General features: G+C 41.0%; 2 protein-coding genes across 2 annotated transcripts; one reads left to right on the top strand and one right to left on the bottom strand.

The window, feature by feature from the left end:
* Positions 1 to 434: 434 nt before the first annotated feature.
* On the top strand, positions 435 to 5,328 carry LOC120797953 (cyclic nucleotide-gated channel cone photoreceptor subunit alpha-like). The gene is made up of 6 exons (XM_040141787.1): positions 435 to 506; positions 1,376 to 1,428; positions 2,211 to 2,283; positions 2,700 to 2,801; positions 2,884 to 2,990; positions 3,086 to 5,328. Exons 1-6 carry the CDS (start codon positions 490 to 492, stop codon positions 4,444 to 4,446), a joined length of 1,713 nt encoding a protein of 570 aa, XP_039997721.1. The 5' UTR covers positions 435 to 489; the 3' UTR covers positions 4,447 to 5,328.
* A 7,871-nt stretch (positions 5,329 to 13,199) lies between these two features.
* LOC120798020 (ubiquitin-protein ligase E3A) lies at positions 13,200 to 26,578 on the bottom strand. The gene is made up of 11 exons (XM_040141923.1): positions 26,270 to 26,578; positions 25,540 to 25,584; positions 24,207 to 24,511; positions 22,784 to 24,036; positions 22,534 to 22,678; positions 18,637 to 18,842; positions 18,341 to 18,505; positions 17,209 to 17,364; positions 17,035 to 17,108; positions 16,516 to 16,659; positions 13,200 to 14,244 (listed from the first exon to the last, which is right to left on the bottom strand). The coding sequence occupies exons 1-11, from the start codon at positions 26,344 to 26,346 to the stop codon at positions 14,124 to 14,126; spliced, it is 2,691 nt and encodes an 896-aa protein (XP_039997857.1). The 5' UTR covers positions 26,347 to 26,578; the 3' UTR covers positions 13,200 to 14,123.
* Between the last annotated feature and the right edge of the window lie 765 nt (positions 26,579 to 27,343).

Below are 27,343 nucleotides of genomic sequence, written 5' to 3'. Positions count from 1 at the left end.
CTCCTATCCATCCATTTGCTGTACCTTCTCATTGACACTGATGAGACGCGTGGACCCGGGGTCAATGGGTGTATTTCTTGTCATATCCGACAAAGTCATTGTGACTGTGAGCTCATCTGACTCTCCTGCTCCGCGGGATCAGACATGTTTAGTAGGGACAGGACTGCTGTCCTCATTAGTGAGCCTCATTAATGACTCTGTGCTTACACTTCAATTCAGAAACACCAGGATGTACATCAGAGAATGTCTCCACTCATTGCAGAGCATGCGCAAAGTGATGGGAACTGATATTAAATTGACACAGATCTCTGGTGCATGATTTACAGGCATTACTAAGTCCATGTTTTCCTACCCGGCATGTGCATCTGCTGAAAAACCAATAATGTTGTTTTGATCTCTTTTCTAAGGCTGTCCCACATGATGCACTTAGGGAAAAGCAGTGTTGGCCCTGCAGAGTCCAGCTTCCTCGGCCAGAGGACAGAGGGCAACATGGGGAGCAGGAGCAGGTGGGTTGGAGGACCACAACTGCTGGAGGACAGTAGTGTAACGATGAGTGTATGAAGGTTAAAGAAAGACTCAGGTGCCTGGAAAGGCAACATGCATGGATATTACAATCCCTCAGAAGTCTGGTTATAGTTATCAGACATACTGAATGAACACTACGTTTGCATCTACATGTACTCGTGTGGCAGATTCTTCAGTCCAAAGCGACATACAAATACGTGACCACCCAAGCCGCGGTAGATGAAGGAGAAGACAGGTGCAGGTGCATGAGGTAAAACACAAGTGAAGGATCGAGAGACAGATAGAGAAAAAGAGCGTTTTAAGAGCGTATTGCATCAACCTGCTGTTCTCCAAGTCAAAGATTGTTGAATTTATTTACTGTTTTTTTGTGGTTATGCATTCACATATTCTGCATAGCTCATTGCTTTTCAAACGAACACCTACTGTACTGTTACCTGAGCTGAGCCTGGTTACGGTTTGGCACACTGTGGTACTGGATTGAGGCTCCTTAATTTTGGTGTTCACCAGACCCCATGTAATGTAGGCAAAGACATAAGGAAGAAGGTACGGGAGAAACCTTAGGAAAAGGCAATTCAAAGAGAGAAGCCCCTCCTTCGAAGGGCAGGAGTAGGCAAATTACCGAGAGAAAACGTGTAACATTTAGTAGAAAATATAGGGCTCTCGTTGGAAGTAGAAATGACCTGCACATTTCCAGACAGTCTCTCCTGGACGACATTCGTAGCGCTGCAGTCAGTTGTTGACATCATCATGGTATATTTATTCCAGCTGTCAAGAACGTAAATTTTTTTTTTTTTTTTTAATGATACTGAGTCTTCATCGAAATTCATGCAATTATTTGTTCCTCTTGCAGTGATGGTCGGTGGCCTCTGGCTGCACAAAACATGAACAACTGCAACAACAATGATGGGTAAGATGGTATATGGATCCTCTCACGCACAGTTAATACTACCACTTGGCTAAATTGATATAGAGTAGATTTATACACCATGAAAGGACATCAGAGCCAATTCAATTCCATTAAATATAATTTTCTTGTCACATCTAAGGGTTAATTTGTTAAATATGTGTATTCAATTTTTGCTAATCCGGGGTGACCATGCAATTTTGCAGTTCTTAGAAACATTCCAATAGTGTCACCCTAACAAGTAGACTTTTAGGTTGAGACATAAGGAAAGACCACTGGCTGATATAATTCAGTGTTTATGTTTTGAATGTGCTCAGGAAATGTCTCAGCCCTCTGAGAAAAATGATCCCACCATGAAATTTTGAGATATTTTCTTCTGGGCCAAAGAGTGGGTCAGGGAAATTTAGTTAAGGTCATAGGGTCCCCAGAACTGTTATTGTTCATGGTCAGGGTACAACATACTGTATATTAACAGCCAATGTTAAGGCAATCAGTTTAGTAGTTGATATAGCATCTCATTCTGGACCAAAGTGTTGGACAGATATTCAGACTGACTGCCTTCAATGGCAGTACACAGTAAAATAAATGTACTGTGTCACAGCGCCCCCCTCAGGCTCTCTGACAATACTGAATGTCGGCAAGGTTAAAGATTATTTACCCCACCTTCCTCTGTTTATGGACATTTACAGCAAAAAAGATGACAAGAAAGAAGAGCCCAAAAAGGATGAGAAAAAAAATGATGACAATAAAGACGACAAGAAGGATGACAAGAAGGATGAAAAAAAGGATGACAAGAAGGATGACAAGAAGGATGACAAGAAAGATGACAAAAAAGATGATAAAAAGGATGAACCGTTAAGTATCACTTACTATTTTTTATGTCTACAACTGTCCATCAAATGGGAATATTATAGTCTGTTGTTCATGATTTTATAAACATTTGCTCAAAATTTGACCTGACAGATATAAAAAAAAAATTGATGTACCTCTTGTGATAAGAGTAAAAATATCTGTTCATACAAAAATCACATTTTCATTTGGAAAGACAAAGGACTCTAACCCTTTCCAAAAGTTCGGCTTTTCTAAACTGGATCCTATACAGTATAGACAGTAGTTTACAGTACAAGTAGGCCTTGACATGGGTTGAAACTCAATGCTGATGCCAATGTAACATATGAACCTCAGAACTGATACCGACACATTTTCTCAACACCTTACCTTGCTGAGCATAAACATGCTTTTAAGCAAAAAACCTCATTTTCTCATTCAGAAAGGAAGTGTGGATCATGGACCCTGCCACAGATATGTACTACTACTGGCTGTGCACAATATCCATCCCAGTGTTCTACAACTTGATGCTCCTGGTGGCCAGGTCTGAATTCATGGCATTTTGTTTTTCCTCTTTAACTTATTGTTGTTTCAAAGGTCTTTTTCATCTTTTTGCTTCCCTCTAGGGCTTGTTTTAATGAACTACAGTATACAAATACAACAATGTGGATGGTTTTGGACTACATTTCAGATGTCCTGTACTACATTGACACTTTTGTGAGAGCCAGGACAGGTCAGTGATGGGAACTCTGCTGAATGTGTGAAGTTTGTAATTACTGGAAACTTTGAATATATGATGATGCTAATCATATTCTAATGTATCAACAGGTTTTCTGGAGCAAGGACTGCTTGTAAAGGATGCAAAGCTCCTGAAAGAAAAGTACATGAAGACACGCCAGTTCAGATTAGATATCATATCAATAATACCAACTGATATTGTATTCATCAAAATTGGAATTGACAACCCAGAGTGGAGGTTCAATCGTCTCTTTAGGTTAGCCCGACTCTTTGAGCTCTTTGATCGGACTGAAACTCGAACCAATTTCCCCAACATATTCCGAATTGGTAATCTTGTACTTTACATCATCATCATTATCCACTGGAATGCTTGCCTCTACTTTGCCATCTCCAAGACGCTGGGCATAGGATCAGACACCTGGGTGTATCCAGACATCCAGAAGAATCCTGAGTTTGCTCGTCTGGCCAGACAGTACATTTACTGCTTTTACTGGTCCACACTTACTCTGACCACTATTGGTGAGACACCACCGCCAGTCCGAGACATTGAATACTTTTTTGTGGTGATTGACTTCCTCACTGGGGTTCTGATCTTTGCTACAATTGTAGGCAATGTTGGTGCAATGATTTCCAACATGAATGCTGCACGTGTAGAGTTCCAGGCTAAGATTGACTCTATCAAGCAGTACATGCAATTTCGGAAGGTCACCAAAGACCTGGAGGCAAGGGTGGTGAAGTGGTTTGACTACCTGTGGACAGAGGAGAAAACCTGTGATGAGAAGCAGGTGCTGAAGAACCTGCCAGACAAGCTAAAGGCTGAGATAGCCATCAACGTACATCTGGAGACCCTAAGAAAAGTGCGCATCTTTCAAGACTGTGAAGCAGGTTTGCTCGTTGAGTTGGTCCTCAAGCTTCAGCCTCAAGTTTTCAGTCCTGGCGATTACATCTGTAAGAAGGGGGACATTGGCAGGGAAATGTATATTATCAAAGAAGGAAAACTGGCTGTAGTAGCAGATGATGGGGTTACCCAGTTTGTGGTTCTCAGTGATGGGGCGTACTTTGGAGAAATAAGCATCCTCGGTATCAAGGGCAGTAAGGCAGGAAACCGAAGAACAGCTAACATCCGAAGTGTGGGCTACTCTGATCTGTTTGCCCTGTCTAAAGACGATCTAATGGAGGCACTCATTGAGTATCCTGATGCTAAATATGCACTGGAGGACAAGGGAAGGGCCATCCTGATGAAAGACAATCTCATAGATGAGTCGCTGGTTGCTGCTACTGATGCCAAAGACTTGGAGGAAAAGGTCAACAAGATTGAAGCCAGTTTGGAGGTCATGACAACCAAATTTCGAAGGCTGACAGAACAGTATGAATCCTCCCAGCGTAAACTCAAGCAGCGGCTCACTAATATGGTGAACCAGGTCCGAACCCTCAGAGTAGACGATGAGTAGAACTTGGCTTGGTACTACTACACCCAGGCTTAGGGACTCTTCCATTTCCCTCTGTGGTCACGCCCATGGTAGTGTAGGACTCTTTGTACACAGAAAATGGCCAGCAGCTGTCTCCATTCATTATTGGAATATATGGCAAAATAATAAGGTTGTCTTAAAAGTTGAGCATTCTCATAAACACAGGTATGCATCGGACTGGGTACCTCAGTACTTTGTGAATTGTGAGTATCGAAATACTGTCAGGTATGACAATAGGGTACAGAATGCTTGGTCATATTCTCAGTCTTGTTTTCTTGTCCTTTAAACAGATTTTCTCTGATTTACACCATCAGTTACACCACCATCCAAAAGTTTTTTTGTAAAAAAAAAAAAAGTTAGTACTGAGGAACAGGTATCAAAAAAGGTACCATTTTGGTCTCAGAACTGAAATTTGTGTCATTTTCACACCTGTAATTAAGTCATTTGAATGATTACTATCCCTAGCAATGCATTTTTGTAATTAATTACAAAAGCATCTGTCAATGCTATATGTTTATATAAAGCAATCAGGAAATATACCGAAACTACAACCACCACCACCACTTTGCCTAGATCTTCCACAAAATGCAGTTTCCCCCCATATTGACAAGAAATTGTACCTGATCCAAAAAAATCATGTCTATTTTCATTTTCATTTTCATTTATCTTACTTGTAACATGATTTTAAAAAACCAACACTAGAAGCAGAAGTGATGTTGCCTTGGTCTATTTTTCAAGAACAGTTTGAAATATAACAGATTTTAAGTTCCAGTAAACAGACACGACACTTTTTGCAGTTACAACATTCTTCTGCTGATGACATGTACAAATGCTCAGTTGTAATATAATTTTCAAATGTTCATAATAAAAGTTGCATGAATGCTTTTACTATGTTCTTCAGTCTTATTAGACACTGACACAGTATGTATTGTACATTAATTCGAGCAGGTGACCACAAGGTATTGCTTTACTTTTAGGTTGGGTGATAGGTTTAGATTTTGTTAAATTTTACCAGCTGAAGCATCTGTTTCTATTTCCAGAACCAATAACACCAGAACAAAATTGAGTCAATTTAAGAAGTAAAATGTAAGTTAACAGTAATTATGGGAAAATAAGTCAAATGTTAAAATTCTATTTGGTAAGTGGCTGATAAGTTTGTCCATTTGCCTGAAGACGTTGTTGATAAATATGATGCATCAATACATTTTTGGGAGGATGCAAACTTTAGCGTGAGGTTTTCCTCTCCATTTTCTTTGTATGCTGCTTTTGTCCTGCGCATGTACCCAACTAGGCCCAGTTTAATCTGGTTCAAAATGATCCCGATTTGGAAATCAACCATGTTTTGTGTGCTATCCCGATCCGGGATAGCAAAACATGTTGTTTTCCAAAGCAGCATTGGATTGGATCACCCTGATCCAGATAAAAACATTTTAAGATTACCAAATCCAGATTACCAGTGCTCTAAATGGGACCACATGTCACCGTGCAGGCTACTAGCTATGTAAAGAAAACAGGTAGAATAGCCAACATGTGGTCAATTTAAGTGTTTTTATATGAAGAGACAGAAAACAGCAGAATAAAACAATACAAACATCCCCTTCAATTTTCAATACCTTTTAAACAGTCAGACACCTCATCTGACCCACAACAAATAAATAAAAACAAACGTTATTCACAAACACATTGTGGATATTTTGAACACGATTTAAATAATAAAAAGCTACATATCCACCAGTTACCAAAATAAAGAACGTTCCAAGTTCTTCTTCAGTTGTGGAGAGAGCAGTTTTTTTAAGTTCTGCTTTTAGGAGGCAGATCTAGAGTCTGGCTTTGGTTTACTGTAGTTGGGCAAAAGTGATTTGTTCCTCTGCCGGATGTATCTGTACTTCTGCTCTTTCGGTTTCTGATTTAAAAGGTTACATACAGGCATCATCATCTTTGTTTGACAAAGAATGCTTCCAGCCTCTTTCTCATGCAATAACTACTGGCTCTACCACTGAGGATCCAACTTTTCCTCTATAACATGGATGAGATCCAGAATAAATGTTTCATCTGCATTAGGAGGAACTGGCTCACTTTCCTCAGAAATAATGGGCTCGATTTCCCATATAACACCTTGAATCCTGTGCAGAGCATGCAAGTTTTCACCTACAATTCACTTGCTCCATGGTGCCCCTTCTGGCCACACCCAATGGAATTCACATGTTGGTTGATTTCATCCCAAACGTTTTTTTTCTTTTTGTTGATCTCTTCTCCATTCTTAGTAGAAAGAAGACTTACTACTCTAAAGATATAGTGGCACAAAACACTCTCCAGCAATGTATGGGTTTCCGTAACTGTGAAATTAGGATTGTATTGAAAATATAGTTTATAGGCCTTGGGCATGATTGATTTAATTGAACACAAGCCAAAGCACATCAGCTAATTGATGTTTAAAGGGGCTGTGTTTTAAAAGTCCAATTATACAGCCATCTTATTCAGCCTTTCTCAGAGGACTTAAAGAAAGGCACTTAGGTCTTGCCCATTGCCACCAGCAGTTTAGTAGGAGAGAATACTGTCAAAGTGTGAACGTGCAGCCTACAAAACCAATGGAGCAATACACCACTGAGGAACTGTATGGTTTCGCTTTGGTAATGCTGGTAATGCTTCAATGCAGAACCCGAAGGAGTCACGTTCTTTCCTTAGAAAGGCCTCATTGCTTTGCGCCTCCATGCATCTGGGACTTCCAACCAACCTGTTGGCGACAATATAGGAGTGGACAAAACAACTGTGAGCGATGTGGTGACAACTGTGTCAATCGCATTGGCCAGCCTGGTCAATCAATTTGTTGCATTTCCGAAGAATCACCAGTTTGTCCAGACAGCGCAAGTATTTCCTTTTGGAAAACATGCCAGTAGTATTTGGGTTATCGGCTGCACTCGTGCTTATACAAGCACCTCATGTAAGGGAATGGGAGTATGTCAACTGAAAGGAGAGGCACTGTATCAACATCCAACTTGTGGGCGACACTGACCTCATCATCACAAATTGCATCGTGAAGTAGCCTGGGTCTGTCCGTGATGTGTGAATCCTGATGGAGAGTGCCCTATACAGACCTCCAAATCAACAGACCGGATTGCATAATATTAGGAGACAGTGCCTATCCACTCCTACCATGGCTGATGACCTATTTTCTTGTAGCAAACACACCTGAACAGGCGTACTTCAACACTGCCCATTGCAAAACAAGATGCGCAATGGAGCGCTTAAATGGAGTTCTGAGGAGGCGCATTGCATGCCTTAGCTACTAGAGAGAGGAACCCAAGGGACCGTGCAAAATAATACTTTCCTGTACTGTCCTGCACAACATCGCTACCAGGCATGATGTCCCTCTCTGTGATGATGATGATGATGATGCGCCTTAGCCTGTTGAAGACACAAACCAACCTCTGGCAATCTGTCAGAATGAGGGACTGACTGGATGTGCAATAAGGGATGCAATTGTTAGAAACTATTTTTGAGTAGTTCATCTATGTTGATTGTGTCAATTTGTTTGATATTGACAACTGTTTAGGGGATTATTTTAACTTTATTGAAAGGCTTAATAGGTAGCCTAAAGTCTACTTTATCTGCTTTATCAATGTAATGATTAAACAAACCAAGTACAACATATAAATAAGTGTATATATATATTACATGATACAAATGCTGTATTATTTGACAAGTTTTAAGGTTTTATTATATTCTGTTCCTGGAATCCATCCTGAATCCACCCTTCAGATGGGATCAGGATAATCCTGATTTTTTGGATCAAAGGCATCCCGATCCTACTAAAAAGTTTTAACCAACACATATTGAAAGTTTGATGCAGATCAAATCCAGGACTGGATTAGGTGATTTAATCAGATTTCAGAATCCTTTTTTTCTTTTGAGCAGCATTTTCAAAATCTGATCAGATTACTTCTGAACAACTGGGCCCTGGGGTTCGATATGCACTCTACCAGCCTGCTTTAAGGGTCAACCCTGATCATTCAGGGGCATTTTCTATTTTAAGGGTACCCTAAAAGCGCATAGCTACTTATCAGGGATGCTAGTGTGGCTTTATTTCAATTTTGGTTAGTCGCTCCACCACTTGGGACCAGACTAAAATATCTCAAAAAAATTGCTACAACATTTGGTACAAATATTCAAGTTCCCTAGAGGAAGAATACTGATGACTTAATCCCGAATTTTTATCTACTGCCACCAGCAGGTCACAGTTTGGATCTCATCCAGTATAATATCTTAACATCTATGGATTAGCACACAATTTTGTACATGGTTCACAGAGGATGTTTCCTACTGACTTTGGTAGTGCCCTGACTTTGTCATTACTGCCACGAGGTTGACACTTTTGGGTCAGACTGAAGTGTCTCGACAGCAACTGGACTGCTATGAAATTTATCTATGTCCCCCTCAGTGTGAATTCATCCATCACTGGTTCAAATTTGTATTTGGTTTATGGCCAAATGTCTACAAAAGTAATGACCATCAGCGTCAACTGCAGTTTGTTTTTAGTGCTAGTTGGGGAGTATTAGCATATTAACATGTTATGATGGCAACAATGGAAATTAAGGTAACATTAATGTAAAATTACCTGTTACATGAAAGCATGTTAACACTTTAACAATGTGCAGGTTACCACTCTTACGTTAGCATTTAGCTCAAAGCCATGTCTGTAGATTCTTCACTTTGTTAAAGCCATTAACAACTGGTCAGAAAAGGTAAACTTCTTAGCGTAACACACATTTAATGTTCCTGATGTAAATATCCGAGTGTACTCAGCGGAAATAATTTAATGACAGAGGTAGGGTGAGTGGATCAGTTGCCAGTCTCTGGTCAAAGCTACATTGACTGGAAGCTACTAGAAGCAGCTGAACATGGTGAGAATCATTTTCATGAAAACAAAGTACCAGTAGACTTCAATCAGGGTTATAATGCAATAGAAGTTGGAAAAAAGCAGTCATCTTTATTTAGCATGTTTTCACAACACTGAATACTTTTAGCCTTTCATCAGTTTTTATCTTTTAGAATGTAACTGTTGAGTTAAACCAATTTATGAAAACTGCTTCCCTTTCCAAGATCAGGTTGACCTTTCACCTTTTACCTTCACTAGGCTCTAAAGCCCAGGTGAGCAGCATCTTCAGCATTACAAAACGGAGGTACAAAGTAATGTTCAACAGCTGAAACCAGATCTGGGCTCAATAACAGTTGTAAGTAATCTTTAACCCTTTGTTTTAACCTTCCACATGATTGAGGTTTACTGGAGTATAACAATGCGAGCTAAGTTGTTAATCACACAAACATACATGTAGTATAGTGCGGTAGTGACTCTGCAACACAGTCCAGTGTTTGTCCACATTTTCAGGCACTCCTTGTACTGACCAAAGTGACTCCAATAAAGGCTAAAATAAGCAGTGAATGGTACTCTCCAACATGATTTTGCCCAGGTCTGGATGAAACCATGAATTTGAGAAAATCAGAGCAACGGAACACAAAGAATGGCTCAGGGTTGTTGTGTACTGCGGTGGTCTGAGCACCGTGGTATAGTGGCATGTTGTGGGCACCATCACGCTCACAGGCGGCACATTGTTTTGAAATATCAGATAGTCTTTCATTCACATCACTAGGACAGCATCTCATGGTCTGAGTAAGAAGTCACAGATTCAACCTCCTAACAACCACCACCACTTAGGTGCCCATGACAACGCACAGCTTTGATTGTAGCAATGCAGAAACTTGTATCACTACTCCCTAACAAGGATATATTCTGTCTTTTATAGTCCTGGTTAAAGGAAATGTTTTTTTTAATAATCCAATTCTTGACAGAAAATGTTAACTGAAGGTCCACTTAACAGTTTTCAGGAGCTTTCAGCCACATCTCTTGGTTTTCATCGGTGGATGGAGTTTGCTCGGTTGTCATGAAGTTGGCTTAGTCATTATCCCCTGACCAATGAAAAGAATGTTGGTCACATGACAAGAGGTGGTTATATATGAGGGAGAAATGGCAACCCCCTCTCTTTTCAGAGATGGTCTCTGGTGTCTGTTGTGAAAGTCCTCATTGCTCTTTTTCCAGCCAACCACTGACTCCTGGTCCATTAAACTCTGATTTTCTTCCTAGTGGATGCTATGAGCAGTTTCGTTTCGGTGTTCAGACAGCTGATGTCTGTTTATGGTGTTTGTTTGATCACTGGATGGTCCTTAAACTTAAACTGAACCAGCTGGAGAAAGATCAAAGACAGCATTCACATTTGATGCCAGAGACCACCTTTGAACAGAGACAGGGATTACTATTGCCACCCGTGTATGACCACTTGGAAACTGGTGACGTAAGTTCCATACATAGGTCATATGATGACAGCTGAGCCAGCTTCATTTACTGATTAGGACTATGAGCTGTGGTTGAAAGCTCAGAAAAGCTAGTAAGCAGACCTTGACATGAATGCTATACCCTTTAGTACCAAATCTGAAGATGAGGGGAAACTGTTAAAACAGCTTTACAGCAGTGTGCATTGTTTTTATCCGGTTTTCCAGAATTATCCCAACCACTTATTTGGAAGTAAAACAAAGGGTAAATGTTAAAGGTTTGTGTGTTTGCAAGTTCTAGTGGATATTTCACATTTCTGATGATCATGTTCAAAATGTTTCAGTGTTTCGTTTACTTTCACACTGTTCAATGTAGCCATTGGCTTCCATCAGATTCCATGAGCTTGAGCTGTGTAATCCATCACAACGAACATCAAGTCAGCCTTATTTTTTGTCAGTGCCCGGTAGTGAAGTTTAAGTAAAGACTGGATTGAAAAAGTCTACACTGCACTACCTAATAATGATAATCTAACATGGACAAGAGGCAGACTTGAAGTTCTCTTTGATGCTTTACAAAACTCAACCAAGTTTCACAAATCTGCCAATTGATTATCAAATTTTACTGAGTGATTGGAACCTAGTCGATGCAAGGAAGTGGAGAAAAAAAAAAAATCTAATTTCTACAATATAGCTTGTGGTTTGAAAAAGTGTTTGTAATGTATCTGTGAATACATAATTTTTAGTAAATGGAGTAAAAATCATCCTTTAAAAGGATATTACACAAACAGTGCATGGGAAACATCCACTGGCAGAGCTCTTTCTTGGATCATCTTTGTCATACTACACAAAGCACAGTTATTGTATGCGCACAATGGAATGAACTGTTACAGCTGTTACAAGATTTCAGGTGTGCCCATTTTGTTTTTCACTTTCAAATAAGTGGTTTAAATAACTTGCTCAAACTATAGATTCATTTCAAACCTGTCTGGGTGTTTGATGACTTGTGGTGCTTGCCCTGATGCACTCTATTGACAGTGTCAAAGTATGAAATCTCTCAGTTCAAAAATGAAAATTACCTTCACAATTACAGCCCATTCAATTGAATGAAAACAATGGTTAAAAAAAAAAAAAAAAAAAAAAAAGACAAAAAAATACAAAACATCTGCCTGTTCTGTGGGGGGATGATTTCACAGTTGATATTCCAATTAATGTTGGTAAACAAAAAAAAGTACTATTAAACACTTTTTTGTTAGACAGTGGTTACACCTGTTTTCATTCTAATTGCATGTCACAGATCCAAATCTAAATCTGATCACAGTGATGTGTCCACACAGTACCGTCTCCCCCAGAGTCAGAGAGGACAATCAATATCAATGTTATCTCTGTGTATACAGTACAGAGATATATAAGTCCAGAGCATGTTTAGCCTTGCTTGGAACAAAGACTGGAAGCAGGGGGAAACAGGTAGCCTCGCGTCTGTGTATTATTAAACTAAAATATACAACGTGAATGTGACATCTTTTTTGAAAGCTTTTTTTGTTCTACAGAGCTTGGGCAATTGTTTTTGCCTGCCTCCAGTCTTTGAGCTACACTCATCTAGAGGCAAACGAGAGAACATTAAAATTCATCTTCTTATTTAATGGCTGATAAAGTAGTAAACAAGCACATTTATCAAAATATCACTGTTCCTTTAAATGTCGTTATCCCACCTCTATTAAACATATATCAGTGAGACGTCTGATCAAACCACAGCTTGACACTGTTATTTTACGATTGTGGGTCTAACAGCAAAGGAAGCACTGATGGGAACCTATCAGGGGCTTCTGTGAGACTCAGTGGCTTCAGGGTTGACTGACCCTGGACTGCAGCTTGGACGGAACAATCACTTTGCTCAGATTGTGCTTAGACTGCTGTCCTCACTTGCCCAGTGTCCGATCACAGTGCCACCCTGCCCGTGCTGGGATCTGGCGCGGTGTTGTGAATTCAAAACACTGTCGTGATGTGTCAGGTCAGGATAAACGCTGTGTTAAAATGACAGGTGTAACCAAAGCCAGAGATTTAGGTGCGATGGACAAAATATTACAAGGTACCAAAGCTTGTCGGTGACAATGAAAAGGTCTGTAGACACTTTCTCTAGTACACACCACCCTCTTGACTGTATGTGTGGAGGTTCCAGATAAACTGGGGTTATACTAACCAGAGACTCTGCAGTGTTACCTGTCTATTCGTACAAGACTAAGCCAGAAACAGATAACACAAAGTGCTTACTGGGTTTTTTACCTATCAACTGACTGTATTGGTTGGCACAAGAAGAGCTCTATGTCTCTATCTGAGATCATCATCAGTGACTGGGGTTACATGTGTACATCCTCCAAAACATGCACAATACGGTATCATAGTTCCAACCGCACTGATATATAAATACTGTTTTTATTTAGAATCGTCAACACAGGAAGACATGGAAATAAAATGCTTCAAACAATCATGGCAACCTGTGGCCAAAAAACAAACATTCTGAAAATGTCTAAGTGCACTTACACAGCTCTGACAAGGTTTTAGTCTAACCTGCGGTGTCCGCCCCCCCCTCCCTGAAAGGAATAAAGGCCCAAAACAAAACCAAAAAACAGCTATTTGATAGTGCCATTTTGGACCAAATTACAGTAATTTTCCAAATGCTTACCTTGATCAAATATGGACTTGGTAGAGACAGTAAGCGATGGCTGAGAGTGGAATGGTCAGCAAGAGCTCTTTTTTCAGTGAGGAATACAGTATTTTGTATTCAAGACTACTCTAAAACTAGATTTCCTCTTTCGACGGTCGGTGAACAGGAGTTCAGGGCTACTCTAACACGTTTTTTTGTTCAATAGATGGGGTTTATATTGACTTGTTAACGCATTGTCCTAAATTTACATAGTTTAATATTAACCCTCCCCCTTTCCACAAGTAGGGGAGGAGCAGGCAGGCATGAAAAAAATCACCCATTTTAGCCTTAAAATAAATAATAAGGAAAATGATCCTCTCTGTACATAGAAAAAAAAAAAGAAGGGGAGGCTGCGGCACATTCACATAATGTGGATGTGGGGGTGGGTACTTTGATCAGGAGGTCTCTGTGCTTACACTGACTGATGTGGGATGATGCAGGCACAGTAGAAGAACTACTAGAGCACTCTATTGGAACCATGTCTCCTCTTTCATTATTGACTTGCTTTTCCTTGAAATATACTCTGGTCTGTCTTTTGTCACTTTTTAGATTGTGTCTGATAAAGGAAGGGTGGGGCAGGGTTTGATGGGCTTTCTGAGAAGGAGTCCCTTTGCTGAGTGTTTGGAGCAGGGGCTCAGAGCATGCCAAACCCTTTGGCATAGGTGATGGCTTTCAGCAGTCTCTCTCTCAGCTTCTCCTTGCTGCTGTACTCAGGCAGCAGCAGCACATTAAAGCAAGTGTGAGACGTCGGTAATCTGCCAAGACACAGTAACACACAGCTGGTCAGTTTTCCTCTCGCACATACCCCAAGTCTTTAAGACACGTGTATGGTCAAACAACATTTGATATCTCTTGTAATTTTGTTAAACTTCTGCAACGATGTCAGTGCGAAATAGTCTGAATTCCAGACACTGAATTGAATACGTTTAAACAAAAAAGTTTAAAAACTGAAACTTTTAAATAACATCACTCAATAATCACTGAACACACAAAGAGAGAAGAGGACGCATAACTACAACTGGGTGATTGCACAAATGACTATAAACAGACAAAACCGAGCACGCGATACCACACATGGACATGATCATAACTTTAAAGAGTACGGTCTACATGAAAAGTGCCCTGAGATCACCTCTGTTATGATTTGCCGCTGTATAAATAAAACTGAATTGAATTGATCTTACGCTCATCTGCGAGGAAAAACATACGAGGCATTTTGTCTCGCTGAAGGCTCAGATCAAAAGACTCTTGTTAATCGGTGCAGAACAAAGTGGCAGCGTGTACACATCCTTGGAATGTTTTGTAAATGTACAAAAAAAAAAAAAAAAAAAAAAAGAAACACTGAGCCGTTGATTGAGCGTGAAAATAGGACTGCAGTTAACAATTACTTTTAATTATTGCTTAATCTGTCAATTATTTTTTCAGTTCTCAATGTTCTTAATTTATTATTTGGTCCATAAAACATCAGAAAAAATAATTCTTAAAAATGTCTCTCACAATTTCCCAAAGCCCAACCTGACATAATGAAATTACCTGTTTTGTTTGACCAACATTCCAGAAACAAAAGACATTTAATTTAATATCATATAAGACTGAGTGAACCAGCAATAATCACACTGGAGAAGCTGGAACCAGACAACTTGGCTCAAATGAGACTTTAGTTGACTTTAGTTAATTATTTGATCAAATAATTGATTCAGGTCTACATGTACGTTCATTCTTATCCTTAAAAATAGTAGTTCGACAAAATATTTTGCTAGTTGTATTGGTGAAGGTCTGACACACCTATTAAGTGAACTACAAGTTAATATTGTTTTGTGAAAATCAGCCATCAAGTATTCAATCTCTCAAAACTGAAGCAGGACTTGCACACTTCTGTGTTAAGGGGTTTTATTGTGCCTAAACTCCGAAGCTACAACACTGGCTTATGCTGCAGCTGATGCACGCCTCCTCAAAAAAAAAAAAAGGAACTACAGCAGCTGCGATCGCTCAGCTTGTGTTCTCTCCTACATGTTTCTGATGCCGGTAGAGATTTTGCTCTGAATTCAGCGAGAAGCAAAGTGAAATGACTCCGTAGGATTCTCATTTGAGGTAACATACATCTAGCAAAGCCAAATCCACTTCAAACCTTCTGCTCAATGCGACCGCCGCTTCATAAAGTGAAAGAAGCAATGGACAAACAGTGACAAACATTGACAAACAGTGACATCCAGTGACATCCAGTGACATCCAGTGACATCCAGTGACATCCAGTGACGCCTCGTGGCCTGTGCTGTAGATATCTATGGCAGGACTCTTGTTAATCCCTTGCATAACTTTAAGACCCTGAGAACAAAGCCTTCAGTCTTTGTAGACAGATTACAGGTAGTCGTACTCTAACTTATTCAAGCTGCTTTGGCAGTATCTGTAAATAGCTGTCTTTAACTCTTTTTTCCACACCCTTTCTATAGGGACCTAAGTCTTTACTTCATTAGGGGCCACCTGACGATTCTCACTCATCTGGTGGTTGAGCTCTCCCTCCGCCGTTGATATGTATATACACTTTTTGTCTCATTTCACCAACACCAACTCTGCGTGTCTGCTACAACTCAAGACCCAGACTGATTTCAGGACTTAGGCAGTATTCCGTGCTGTATTAAAAAAAGCAGCCTCCTCATTCTTTGCAATATGATCAGTGTTGGCACAGTGAAAGCCCAGGGAAAAACAAAAGCAGGTCCGTTTTAATAGCTTGCCGGGTGCCGACAGTTACCTAAAGCATATTGTAGCCAGTGAGTCCGCCAGGTTCGCTTGTTGACTTAATTGCTAATTATGAAAAAGGTTCCATTTCAAAGGGACGCCCCCATTTTAAAAACCAATGTTAGAGAAAGTGATGCAGCTAATTCAAAATTTAAGTAAATCAATTGATGTAACAAAAAGTCCTGTAAACCTTCAGTTAACAAAATGACTGGACAAAGTGAGGGCCCGCTTTACACAAACTGCGTTACAGGCAGAGCCAAAGAGCTGCCTTATCTTTAGAGGCGGCTCACCTGTCTGTGTCAGGGCCATTCTTGGCAATGATCATCTTCAGCTTGCCCAGCCCACCCACGGGGGCTCTGTCAGTGCCGGTGGTGAACTGCAGGAAGAGACGCTTCTGCTCCTCACCAAACGAGTGCAATGTCTCCCAAAACTCCCTGCGATGCAAACAAACATCCCTGACAGTCAGAATATGTGCAGTGTGGCAGTCTTATCATCAAACAACATTAACTGTGACAGACGGATCTGTGTTTTATATTTTTACCAAACAGCATGTTTCCTTTTAACAGCACAACTGTTTACTTAAGAGTGATCCTATCAATATTTCAGCTTATAGGAAGGCTGATACTACACGTGACTATCAGATGCAATATCAAACACACTTCCCCATTATTTTCACAATTATCCTAACAGGGAACTTGTTTCAAGGTTAATAAGGTCTTGTACACTGGGTTTGTACATACTGTAGCTATACACACACACACACACACACACACACACACCCACCCACACGCCCGCACACTCTTTCTTACTTGATGATTCGAGAATCTCTGTTGTAACCGCCATCGTATTCCGTTGTTTCTTCAAGTGCTAGGAAGTCCAGGTTCTGCAGCATGTGACACGGATGAAACAGGGATGGACATTAAGCATTTAAGCAAATTTAAATGACTTACTAACATATTCAAATTTGTGGTAACAAATCCCACCCTGCTTCCACAGATGAGGAGCTCGATTTCTTCTGGTCTAAACAGGTATTTGAGTGGCGACTCGTTGGTGACCATGTGGAAGCCTCTCCTGAAAGCTTTGAACTGCTTCTCAACGCTCTTGTTCAGCATGTACTCTGCATACTGGGCCACAAACTCCTGCCAAACACACATCAACAGAGACGGTTACCACTTAATGTCTAATCAAAATCCTGATGATGCTTTAACCTTTCAAGGCAACATTTTCCCCACTTATCCTAGTGGTATTTGGCCTCGAGGACAGTTTTGTTTATATTTGCCTCAGTCCATCCACCACTGAGACATCTGCTGCAACGGCAGTATAATGCGGGTGAATGGAATTTTATTTTTCTTAGCACTGAAACATTCAACAGCAAAATGCCTTACTAGAAGAAATGTCCTTGTGACTGGGGATAATCTACACATCTCACATTTATCAGTAGATAGATAAATATTACTGAAGACTTCACTCTGAGGTTGTAGTTTATTGTAAATAATGCACCTTTATCAAGTCCATGGCTCATTTTGAGATCAATGCAGCAAACTGGTAGAAAGTGTCAAGTCTGTCAATGAAGTAGTCACTCTAATTCACTTACTTTTTACCAGGAACTGTTGAACCAAACAGCCTACCTCTTTTTTTACGTCCCCTCTGCATTTCTGATCTATCAGGGTAAATACCAAAACTCAAATGCTGACCCATTTTAGACCTCCCTTTTCCTTTTTTACCAAATGGACACCAGAGCTCACTCTGGCCACTGTGAAACAGGGAAGGGCCGCTTTTCACTATTTTTGAAAGTTAAGTTTAAGTTTACTGACTAAACAATAATAAAGCATATGTATTTTTAAAAATGAATAATTAGTTGCAGCTACTCTAGTTTATTGAAATGCCAGTGCCAGTCATAGATGCACTAAATATCTTGGTGGTTCTAGAAAAAAGTGATTTAGTAGGCTGCAGTGAGAGACTGCAGGCTGAGGCTGCATCTGTCCATGAATAAGTGACAGAGGGAGTTAGTAAGTATGGCCACAGCCATAGTCCTTCATTCTTGTCAAATCAAAACTCACCACACTGAGAATTCAATGATAGCGGCAGGACAGTTTGAAAATGCTCTTGGCTTACCTTTCTGTTTTCATTTGTGACTGGAATCTTGTCCCCATTTTCCCTTAAATCATACATGAGTGGGTTTCCGAACAGGTCCGTCTGGGAAATCTGGAAAGTGATCATCATATCCTCCTCTACGCTGCCCTCGTACTCCAGCAGCTCCTTCAGACTCTGGTACAGCACCTTTCCCAAACAGCCCAGCACAGTCGGATATCATATTTAGCATTGCTCATCAAGTGAAAAACATGGCCACTCAAAAAAGAAAGAAAAGAAAAAGAAAGAGCAATTACAACACTTGCTGAGGTAGTTCTTACCGGGTTGGCATCAGCCAAGTCCCTGAAAGTTCCTTTCTTGCCCATCAGCTTCCTGTAGACCACCATAGGAAAGTGGACATCCAGGATACAGTTGTTATAGATGGCCAAACCGAGAACGATGCCAATCAGAGTGTACTGGCCCTCATTTTCAAAAGATGATGGGTTGAACCAAAACAATTTGGTGCGCTCATCGTACGTGAACATGCCTGCAGAAGGAAAATGTGACATGAAAAAAAAAGTTAATTAATGTATAACATACACTACCGGTCAAAGGCTTTAGAACACCCCCATTTTTCCAGTTTTTATTTAAATGTAACGAGGTCAAGTGCAGTGAATAACATTTAATGGTAAAGAGGTCAGTGGTAAACTGCCCAAGGTGTTTAAAAATCAGGTTGCCTAAAACTTTTTCAGTGATTTAAGAAACTGGTTCATTTTCAGTTTTCCTGCAGCAATGGAAGTAAATGAAGCCTTGAACTTCAATACAAACAATTCCTACAGATGCCAACTTTAGTTGATGACTTACAAACTCTCTGTCTGTACAAAGGCAGCGTTGGAACAAACGGTTACTACAAACTCTGATGCATTATCAGGACAATACTGTACTGCAGGAAGTAGAACTGTATATTGCTATCAGAATGGTGAGAAAAAGGCAAGTACCAAAGGAAAACAGACTGCTTGGTCAAGGGTTCAACCTACAGCAAGATAATGACCCAAAACAGTAGGTGGAAGAGCAGCACAGTCTCCAGACTTAAACCCCACGGAGCTGGTTGGGGCTGAAATGGACAGAACGTGAAAGCAAAGCAGCCTACGTGTGCAACACATTTGTGGGAACTTCCGCAACAGTTTTGAAACCAACTGTCTGAACGGTGTTTCACTTCCATCATAGAAACAATGCCATAAGTGTGTTCGGCTGCTGAAGGAGTGAAAATTTTAGATTAAATTTAGGGTTTAAGATTCCATCATTCCTTTTCAAGAATTTTTTTTTATTATTTATTTGTCTTATGATTCAATTTCAGAGTACACTGAGACATGATACTATGTAAATTTCAGTAACAACTGAAAAATTGAGATGTTCTAAAACCTTTGACCAGTAGTAATATGTTAGTCGGGCGGTCCCCTAAATGTTGCTGGTTAGAACAACTATGGTGTTGCATACTTGAGAAGTTAACTTAACAGTTTGATTAACACTTTTCCTGACGGTGCTGTCAGCAGCCAATCGGGAGAGATGCTCCACAATACATTAGGTTTTATTACTCAGCTATGAAAACTGTGACACTATTTATTTCTTTGACTGTGAGGAAATCTGAAATGTTCACATCATAAACAAGGAGTCTTACTGGTAAAACGTCAGACCTGACATGTAGACTGCAATTAGGGGGCTAAGTCTGGGGCAGCAGCTCTCAATAATATAGTATTTTTCATTGTTCCTGTGAAGCTGTATTGGCTAAAAATCATCAGTAATCTTTTTTTTTTTTTTGGGAAAAACAAAAAAATATCTATAGATCACAAAAAGGAACACCGTGCAAGAAATTGTCAGTCCACACTGGCAAGTCAGAGTCAACTCGTCGAAATTATGATTCAGTTACAACCAACTGAAATCAGCGAACTGTATAATAGCACCTGGAGTATACTGTAGGCAGTGTTAATGGGTTGCACTTTCTATAGAGGGGGCTCTGAACTGTGACTAAAACTGTTAAAAATGTTACAAATTTCATGAACTAAAATATGACTATATTGTGTCATTTGCCAATGACACAATTGTGTCATTTGCAAAAGTTTTGAGCCCCTACTAAGTCAGTTCGTTCTCATTTGGCAGATATCACAGCTTGCAAACACTTTCTGTTGTCAGTTTTTCTATTCTTGATTTATGAATTTTCACCCACTCTTCCTGCGGATCACTTCGAGATGTCTTTAAGCTGTCTTCCATGCACAGTGTGTTTAAGATCTAATGTTCAGGTCAGGGGGACTGTGGGGGCCATTCAAAAAGCTTCAGCTTGTGTTTCTTAAAGTAGTTCATGGTGGATTTGGAGGTCTGCTTTGGATTATTGACCTGTTACAGAAACCAGCCACTTTTCAGCTTCACTCTCTTGACTAACTGCAGGACATTTGCATCCAGGATTTACTGATATTTACTGCAATCAATTTTTCCCTCTATCCAGGCCGTGGCAAGTTTCCAGGTTTAACAGTTGTCAAGGTGTTATTTTCATCAAACGCTGCTTCTTTTTTTCTCCAAATACACCTTTGGTGACTGCGGCCTAAGGACTCAGTTTTAGCTTCATCTGTCCACAGCACTTGTTTTCAAAAAAGACTGGCTTAACCAGATGTTGTCATGGATACTTCAGACGTTGACTTTTGTGATGAGGTCACAGGTAAGGTTTCCTTCTGATGACTCTTCAGTGTACTGTTTGTGCATCAACACTGCACTGTGGAAAGGTGCTCCTTTGCAGTCAGATGGAGGTGTGGCTTTGCCTTTCTGCCCAGCAGACCTGCAGTTTTATCTGGAAGTTTGGAAGACCACAAGATGTGGTCTTCCATCTTGTCCTGACTTCCACAGTTGCATCAGTTAAAACGACATGATTGGCTAGATGTGTTTCCTGTTTGGCTATTATAAAGCAGACAATTGGCCTTTGTGGGAAGGGGCAGCATATTTGTCATTCAACCGTCATCTATGGCATTACATTTTCTATTCAAAATGCTTTAAGTGGTTTGTATCCTCTCTTATAACGTTTCTCTTGTTACCACAAGGTTGGAAGAGTCAAGCTCTGGAATTGTCATCAGCTGACAACATTTGCCCAAGTGTGGCCAAATTGTATCTGTGACTCTGAATTACAACTAGGAGGCTGACATGAATGGTTTTTCCTATGCGGCTGCATGTAGTTACATCCTGAGTGATATTATAAAAACGCAGCATTAAGAACCATCAGTAGTGCTCTATACACAGCCTTTGAGACCGTTTTACTGTATTAGGAATATCAGTATATCACAATTAAATGTCACACATCAACTGGGGTACTCCAAATGAAATTTACTTCTCTTGGAACAGAATGGGTTAAACCTTTTCTATTCTGATTTAAGGATGAAACTTTGTCATAGTGGCATAGTGATCTAAGATGCAGCGTCTGTTTATTTGCCAGGGACATTTGTTGCATATCATCCCTCTCACACTCCCCACATTTCCCCACATGTCATCATCTGGACTGTCTATTACCGAGTAAAGGCAAAAATGCTAAAAATAATCCATAAAAAAGAATAGGTTCAATTAAATTTCAAAAAATCATGAAATGCTGTCTGAAAATGCTCTCATTTCGTCCACTTCAACCCAATTATCTACCACTAGAACTGAAAATGAAACCACATGTTCAAGGTGAACATTATTACCCTAAATGTCCACTGTAAATTTCCATTACATTTTGAGAAAGTTACTTCCTGTTATTCTTTGACAGAATAAATAATAAAGGCCCTATAAAGTTTTGGAATGCAACGGAATAATTGTACAAGACATTTCAAATGTAGTCAGCTTCGTGTTCACTTCTCACTAAGGGGCTTAGATTATGTGATCAAACTAGCCTTGTGATGATTCCACATATAATCTGTTGAAAAGCAGCCTCCCTGTTAAACCATATCTCACAAATTCAATTAATAAAACATTAACATACCTGATAGGAATAAAAACAATGAAAGTAAAATCCACTGAGTTTTTCTTTAACCTGGCATATAGCTATAGCGCACAAGCTATGTATGTGCAACAAAACCATTCTGTAGATGATAGCATATTTAACAGCTTGTTTAAAATCAGGCCTAAGGCATCTCAAACTAAAGTATCTGCTATGGATATGTGAGGTTCCTTTTTACACTGAGCTCTGCGACATAAATGCTAGTTGTTGTGTGTTTTCTTACCAATATCTGGGTTGAAGATTTCCTCCACCACCAGCTGAAAAAACTCTTTGGAAACACCTCCTTCATCAACACCTTGCTCTCCTTCAAACTCCACATATAGCTGCTTCTTCAAGTCTGCAGGATTTTCCATTGCTATCATTTCCAGCTACAGAGACACGAGCAAAACAGATCAGTGCAATGAGCCCCCAACTAAACCACATTTATTAAAAAGGGGCATTGAATTGAATGTATTGAACTGGCACACACATACCCTGACCAGAGCATCATCAATGATGTGGTCTCGGCGCACTTTGAGCCGCAGGTAGGGGTTGAGCTGCTGACCCTGCACCAAGCTGTAGAGTACAGTAATACGCCGCTCGCTGTACATGCGGATGCGGTTGTCATAGTAAAGACCCAGGTTCTTGGTGACGGCATTTAGGATGAAGGGGCAGGTCATGAAGGAGAACTTGTTTTCAGTTTCAACCTTAAAGAAAGTGTAGTCCTTGTCCATTTCAAGAACCTCGTTCAGAGGTTCATTGACAAACTCCTCAAAAGGAATGAGCGGCCGCCGGCAATCATTGGTGCGGATTCCCAACTCTGTCTCCAGTGGGTCCACCCGAGGGCCCTTCTTGTTCCGCCGTTCCTCACCCAGCAGCTCCTGCAGGGTGAGCTCACTGGACTCTGGGATGGGCTCCTCATCCTCTTCCTCGTTGTGTTCCATGTCGAGGTCACCACCCAGCACATTTGCATAGTAGACGATCTTCAAGCACTTGGTGGCTGCCACCACTGCATCATCATCGTTGACCAGGTTGCGGCTGTTGAACTCGTTACTGATCACCTTGTAGGTAATGAGCTGCTGAAAGGTCTCCACCATGCGCCGGATCTGCTCGGCGCTGTAGTGAGACCATAAGCGTGCCAGCTTGGCCTGAGCTGCCAGTGGGAGTTTGCTCATGGCCTTGCAGAACTGTGGGAGTGCAATCTCCAGGTACTCTGGGCTGTGGAGGTTGCTGTTTTCCATCACTATAACAAACAGGTTCAGGTAATTTGGGTCTCGTGAATAAACATTGTGGTATGTCAGGTCGCACTCTACGTTAGGTGAGAGGTAGACCAGTGCATTCAGGAAGGCGGCTTCGATCTTCTCATTGGATAGCAGGCGCTCATAGACCCGACGCACAGCTTCGATGTCCACCGACACCTCATCGGGGGCCAGCTTTTGGACATCGTTTTCCCCTGAAGAGCCCTCTCCAAGCCTTGATGATGAAGAGGAAGCGGGGGAATCATCCTCCATAGCTATAGCAGAGCAGGCTGCTGCCTCCTTCTCATCCTCGTCCTTGTCCTCATCCTTACCTTGGAGAGACTTGAGCTCCTCCTTTGTGTGAGGTTTGGTCCTCCGGAAGCTCTGCACCAGGCCCTCAGCACTAGAGAACACCCGACCTATTACCCTGATCAGAGGTGAGTAATCCTCCTTCTCTCCACAGATGTCCAAGATCTCATATACTTTCTCCTCTGTCAGGTAATTTACATCTACACACAGAATCACACATTAAAGGTGGTTAAAATTAAAAGGAAAACAAAACTGATTAAACTAACAGATTAAACTCCACCATTCATAAAGTATATAAAGGGAAAATTATATTCTGCTCCATTTCATTCACCAACAATTTGTAACTCCTGAATGTCTGGCATCTACTCACCTTTGAAATTGTCCCGTACAGAGTGGACATCTTTATGGTTCATCTTCCTGTTGCTGCAGGCTGAGTTGCTGTGAGCGCTGCTCTCCAGGTAGGCTGAAGCAGTGCCCTTCTTCGAGGGGTGGGGGTCACATAGCTTAGCGTTGACCTTGTACAGCTCCAGGGCTTTGACCGCTGCTGCATTATTATCCATGCGGTTGAAGCCAACTGATGAGGCACACCATGAGTTGGAGCACGACTCATTCCCACAGCCCTCCGTTAACTGGTGGTAATAGCGCTCTATTAGATGTTTGGCAGCTGCTCGCTTCCTGCATTCAGAGGCAAGGCACAACAAGTTAGAAATACTGTGCGACTCAAATTCAGTCATCATAACAGCACTTAGTTCAATATGGGATGCATGGTAGAGATGAGAATGATTCCTTGTTTAAAACTTAGAAATCATTGAATGTTCATACCGTTGGACAACTCCAGACAGTTGGATGTCTGCAATGTTGGTTGTATGAGTGTTAAAAACACAGTGCCTTGACAATATATTGCTACATCCATTAAATTTGGGTTAAATAACTTTAAATAACGGACTGTGGCTGACGTGAAACACAAGATTTTCTGACTTTGTTGTTGATGCGAACATTATTTACAAGTCTGAGACAGCTATTTAAAATAATTCCCATATCTGATAACTGCAGCATACAGCTGGGTATTGCAAAGAACCTGGCCGGATTTTTTAGGCCAACATGGATAAAGATTTTTGAGTTAAATAAATTTCATATCGATGTCAACTGGTACGAATTTATTAACGTAAAAACAAAATGTACACAAGCATGTTTGCTAAAGCTCTTAAATTTGAACATTAAAGTTCTTTCATGATCGTGGTGACTAAATTATTTTAATTCTAGGCTTAGTTAAAGCACTGGCTTTTACCAGAACTTTCAACCATATTTATCAGTCTTTATTGCCGATGAAGACCATTTGCTCTTGAGAAACTGAACTATGCTCCTCGGATAATGCAAATGATCCTGAAAATGTTTAAAACAAAAAATTGCCCAGTGCTGCTTAGTGCTCAGCACTGCAACAGGATCAATGCAGAATAAACTACTAGCGTGCTAGTGTCAGTTTGTGTTTGTTCCGAAGTTCTCATGATTCGTGGTGTACATATCATAACATAACATGGTTATAAACAACCACAGTCAACTGGGCCTATAACGGGCAGCAAGGGAAACAGTGAGAAAAGGCAGCAGACAAAAACACACGAGTAGTGCTGCGAGCGTGGAAGGTCAGTGTTGGATACATGCTCACAGACACATCTATGTCAAAGCACAAAATGAGTTCAACTTACATTCGGCTTGCTTCTGGGTTTTCTATTTCAGGCTCCTCGTATTCTCTAATTGAACAACAAACAACAATTGTAACAACAGCAAAGGTCACGATGTGCCTCGCGGACACGATCTGTACAATAAATACTACCGGCGCTGTGCTGGTTGCATTGGGTAAGCTGGGAGAACATTTATAAACGTTTTTTGATTTAGAAAATGACTTATGCCTTTGGAACGCTAATTAAATGACTTGCCAGCTAAAGAGCAGCATCAGTGCCGGTGTCTTGCAGCTAGAAGCAACCAGGTTACTCTTGGAGTGATAAGGGTAACGATCTGTGTATTCTGCTAAATGTGCAGGCATGACTGTTAATAACCGTGCCCTGTTACTGATTCACATCAAATAAGCGTTAAACACAAACCGACACCGTAATTTTACGGGGCAACGGGGCTAGTCAGGCAGGAGAAATGTCAGGTACTTGGACATCCTGACGCTGACTTAGCAAGCTAATGTAGCAAATACTAGCAAGCTCGCTGGCCTTATTTCAACTACTATTCATGCAGGACTGGTGTTTCCAGAGTAGTAACAATTTTCATTCCAACCAATGCTTGCTGTGAATGTTGCCTAAATATGCTGATAGAAACAACAGAGCAAGAGCAACCGCGCTGCAACCAGCAACAGCTAGCTAGCTATCTCTTTCAGTGTTTCTCCTAGCATCCCCGGCATCCCCGACTCTTTCCTCTTGGCGTCCCCACCTATTGGGTCCTCCTGCGGGGCTAGTCTCGGCCTGTGGTGGCGCACACTCACAGTCCTCCTTCTCGTCGGAATTCATACGAGACTTTATCCTCAGTTGTTTTGTTATTCTGTTGCTGTTTGTGAATGTATCAAGTCCTTGGCGGGTTGATTGCGACTTCAACAGCACGATGGTTTGAGTATGAACGGACAGCGGCGGAGGATTTTCTATTCAAAACTTCATACACGGCCTTCCCACTGCAGGCTCATTACCCTGCCTCAGGTCCGCAGCCATCTTGACTTCACCATCAGCCCGCGTCCCACAATGCACTGCGTTCTGGCTACAAGACCTGGTGGAGTGGATCAGAATACTATAAGGAACAGGACTCAAAAATACGCACAGATTGGTGACAAATTAAAGGAAAAAAACTACATAAAGTGTCTCAGGAAGGTGTTGGGCCACCATATGCCTCCGCTTCACCTTAATTGTACCTCGGGATTGATTCTACAAGTCTCTAGACTCTACTAGAGGGGTGGACACCATTCTTTTGAAATATATCCCCTCATTTGGTGTTTTGAAGATGGTTTTGGAGAGCACTGTCTAGCACGATGGTCCAAAATCTCCCCAAGGTGTTCATTTGGGTTGAGATCTGGCAACTGCGAAGGCCATAGCATATGATTCACATCATTTTCATACCCATCAAGACACTCAGTGACCCCCCTCCGTGCCTTATGGATGGGGGCATTTTCGTTCTAGAAGAGACCCCTCCCTTCAGGATAGAAATGTTTCATCACAGGATAAAGGTGATCAGTCAGAACGACTTTGAACTGATTAGAACTGACCCTTAACCCTAAGGGGACAAGTGGACCCAAACCACACCAGCAAAATGCCCCCCACAGCACAACAGAGCCATCGGATCCCCTCACTGTAGGGGTCAAGCATAAGGGCCTGTACCATTTTCTTGGAGTAGGCCATACATGCACTCGCCCACTTGTTGGAAATATGGTGAAGGATGACTCATCTGACCATAACACTATTTTCCACGTATCTGTAGACGAGTGCCTTTGGTTTTTGCACCACTGAACTCTCAAATGTC

Source organism: Xiphias gladius, chromosome 13 (assembly GCF_016859285.1).
Source record: "Xiphias gladius isolate SHS-SW01 ecotype Sanya breed wild chromosome 13, ASM1685928v1, whole genome shotgun sequence".
In the NCBI taxonomy this organism is placed as follows: Eukaryota; Metazoa; Chordata; class Actinopteri; order Istiophoriformes; family Xiphiidae; genus Xiphias; species Xiphias gladius.
Note: the sequence above shows the minus strand (reverse complement) of the source record. Positions and strands in the feature narration are given on the sequence as shown.

Excerpts from the sequence above, each read along its gene's own strand:
- LOC120797953 (XM_040141787.1), top strand. Across the intron at positions 1,429-2,210 it reads GAACAACTGCAACAACAATG|AAAAGGATGACAAGAAGGAT; the intron begins ATGGGTAAGATG and ends AGAAGGATGAAA. Across the intron at positions 2,284-2,699 it reads GATGATAAAAAGGATGAACC|AAAGGAAGTGTGGATCATGG; the intron begins GTTAAGTATCAC and ends TTTCTCATTCAG.
- LOC120798020 (XM_040141923.1), bottom strand. The coding sequence starts at position 26,346 with ATGAATTCCGACGAGAAGGAGGACTGTGAGTGTGCGCCACCACAGGCC. Across the intron at positions 22,679-22,783 it reads TTGATGATGCTCTGGTCAGG|CTGGAAATGATAGCAATGGA; the intron begins GTATGTGTGTGC and ends GTGTCTCTGTAG. Across the intron at positions 16,660-17,034 it reads AGAGATTCTCGAATCATCAA|GGAGTTTTGGGAGACATTGC; the intron begins GTAAGAAAGAGT and ends TTTGCATCGCAG.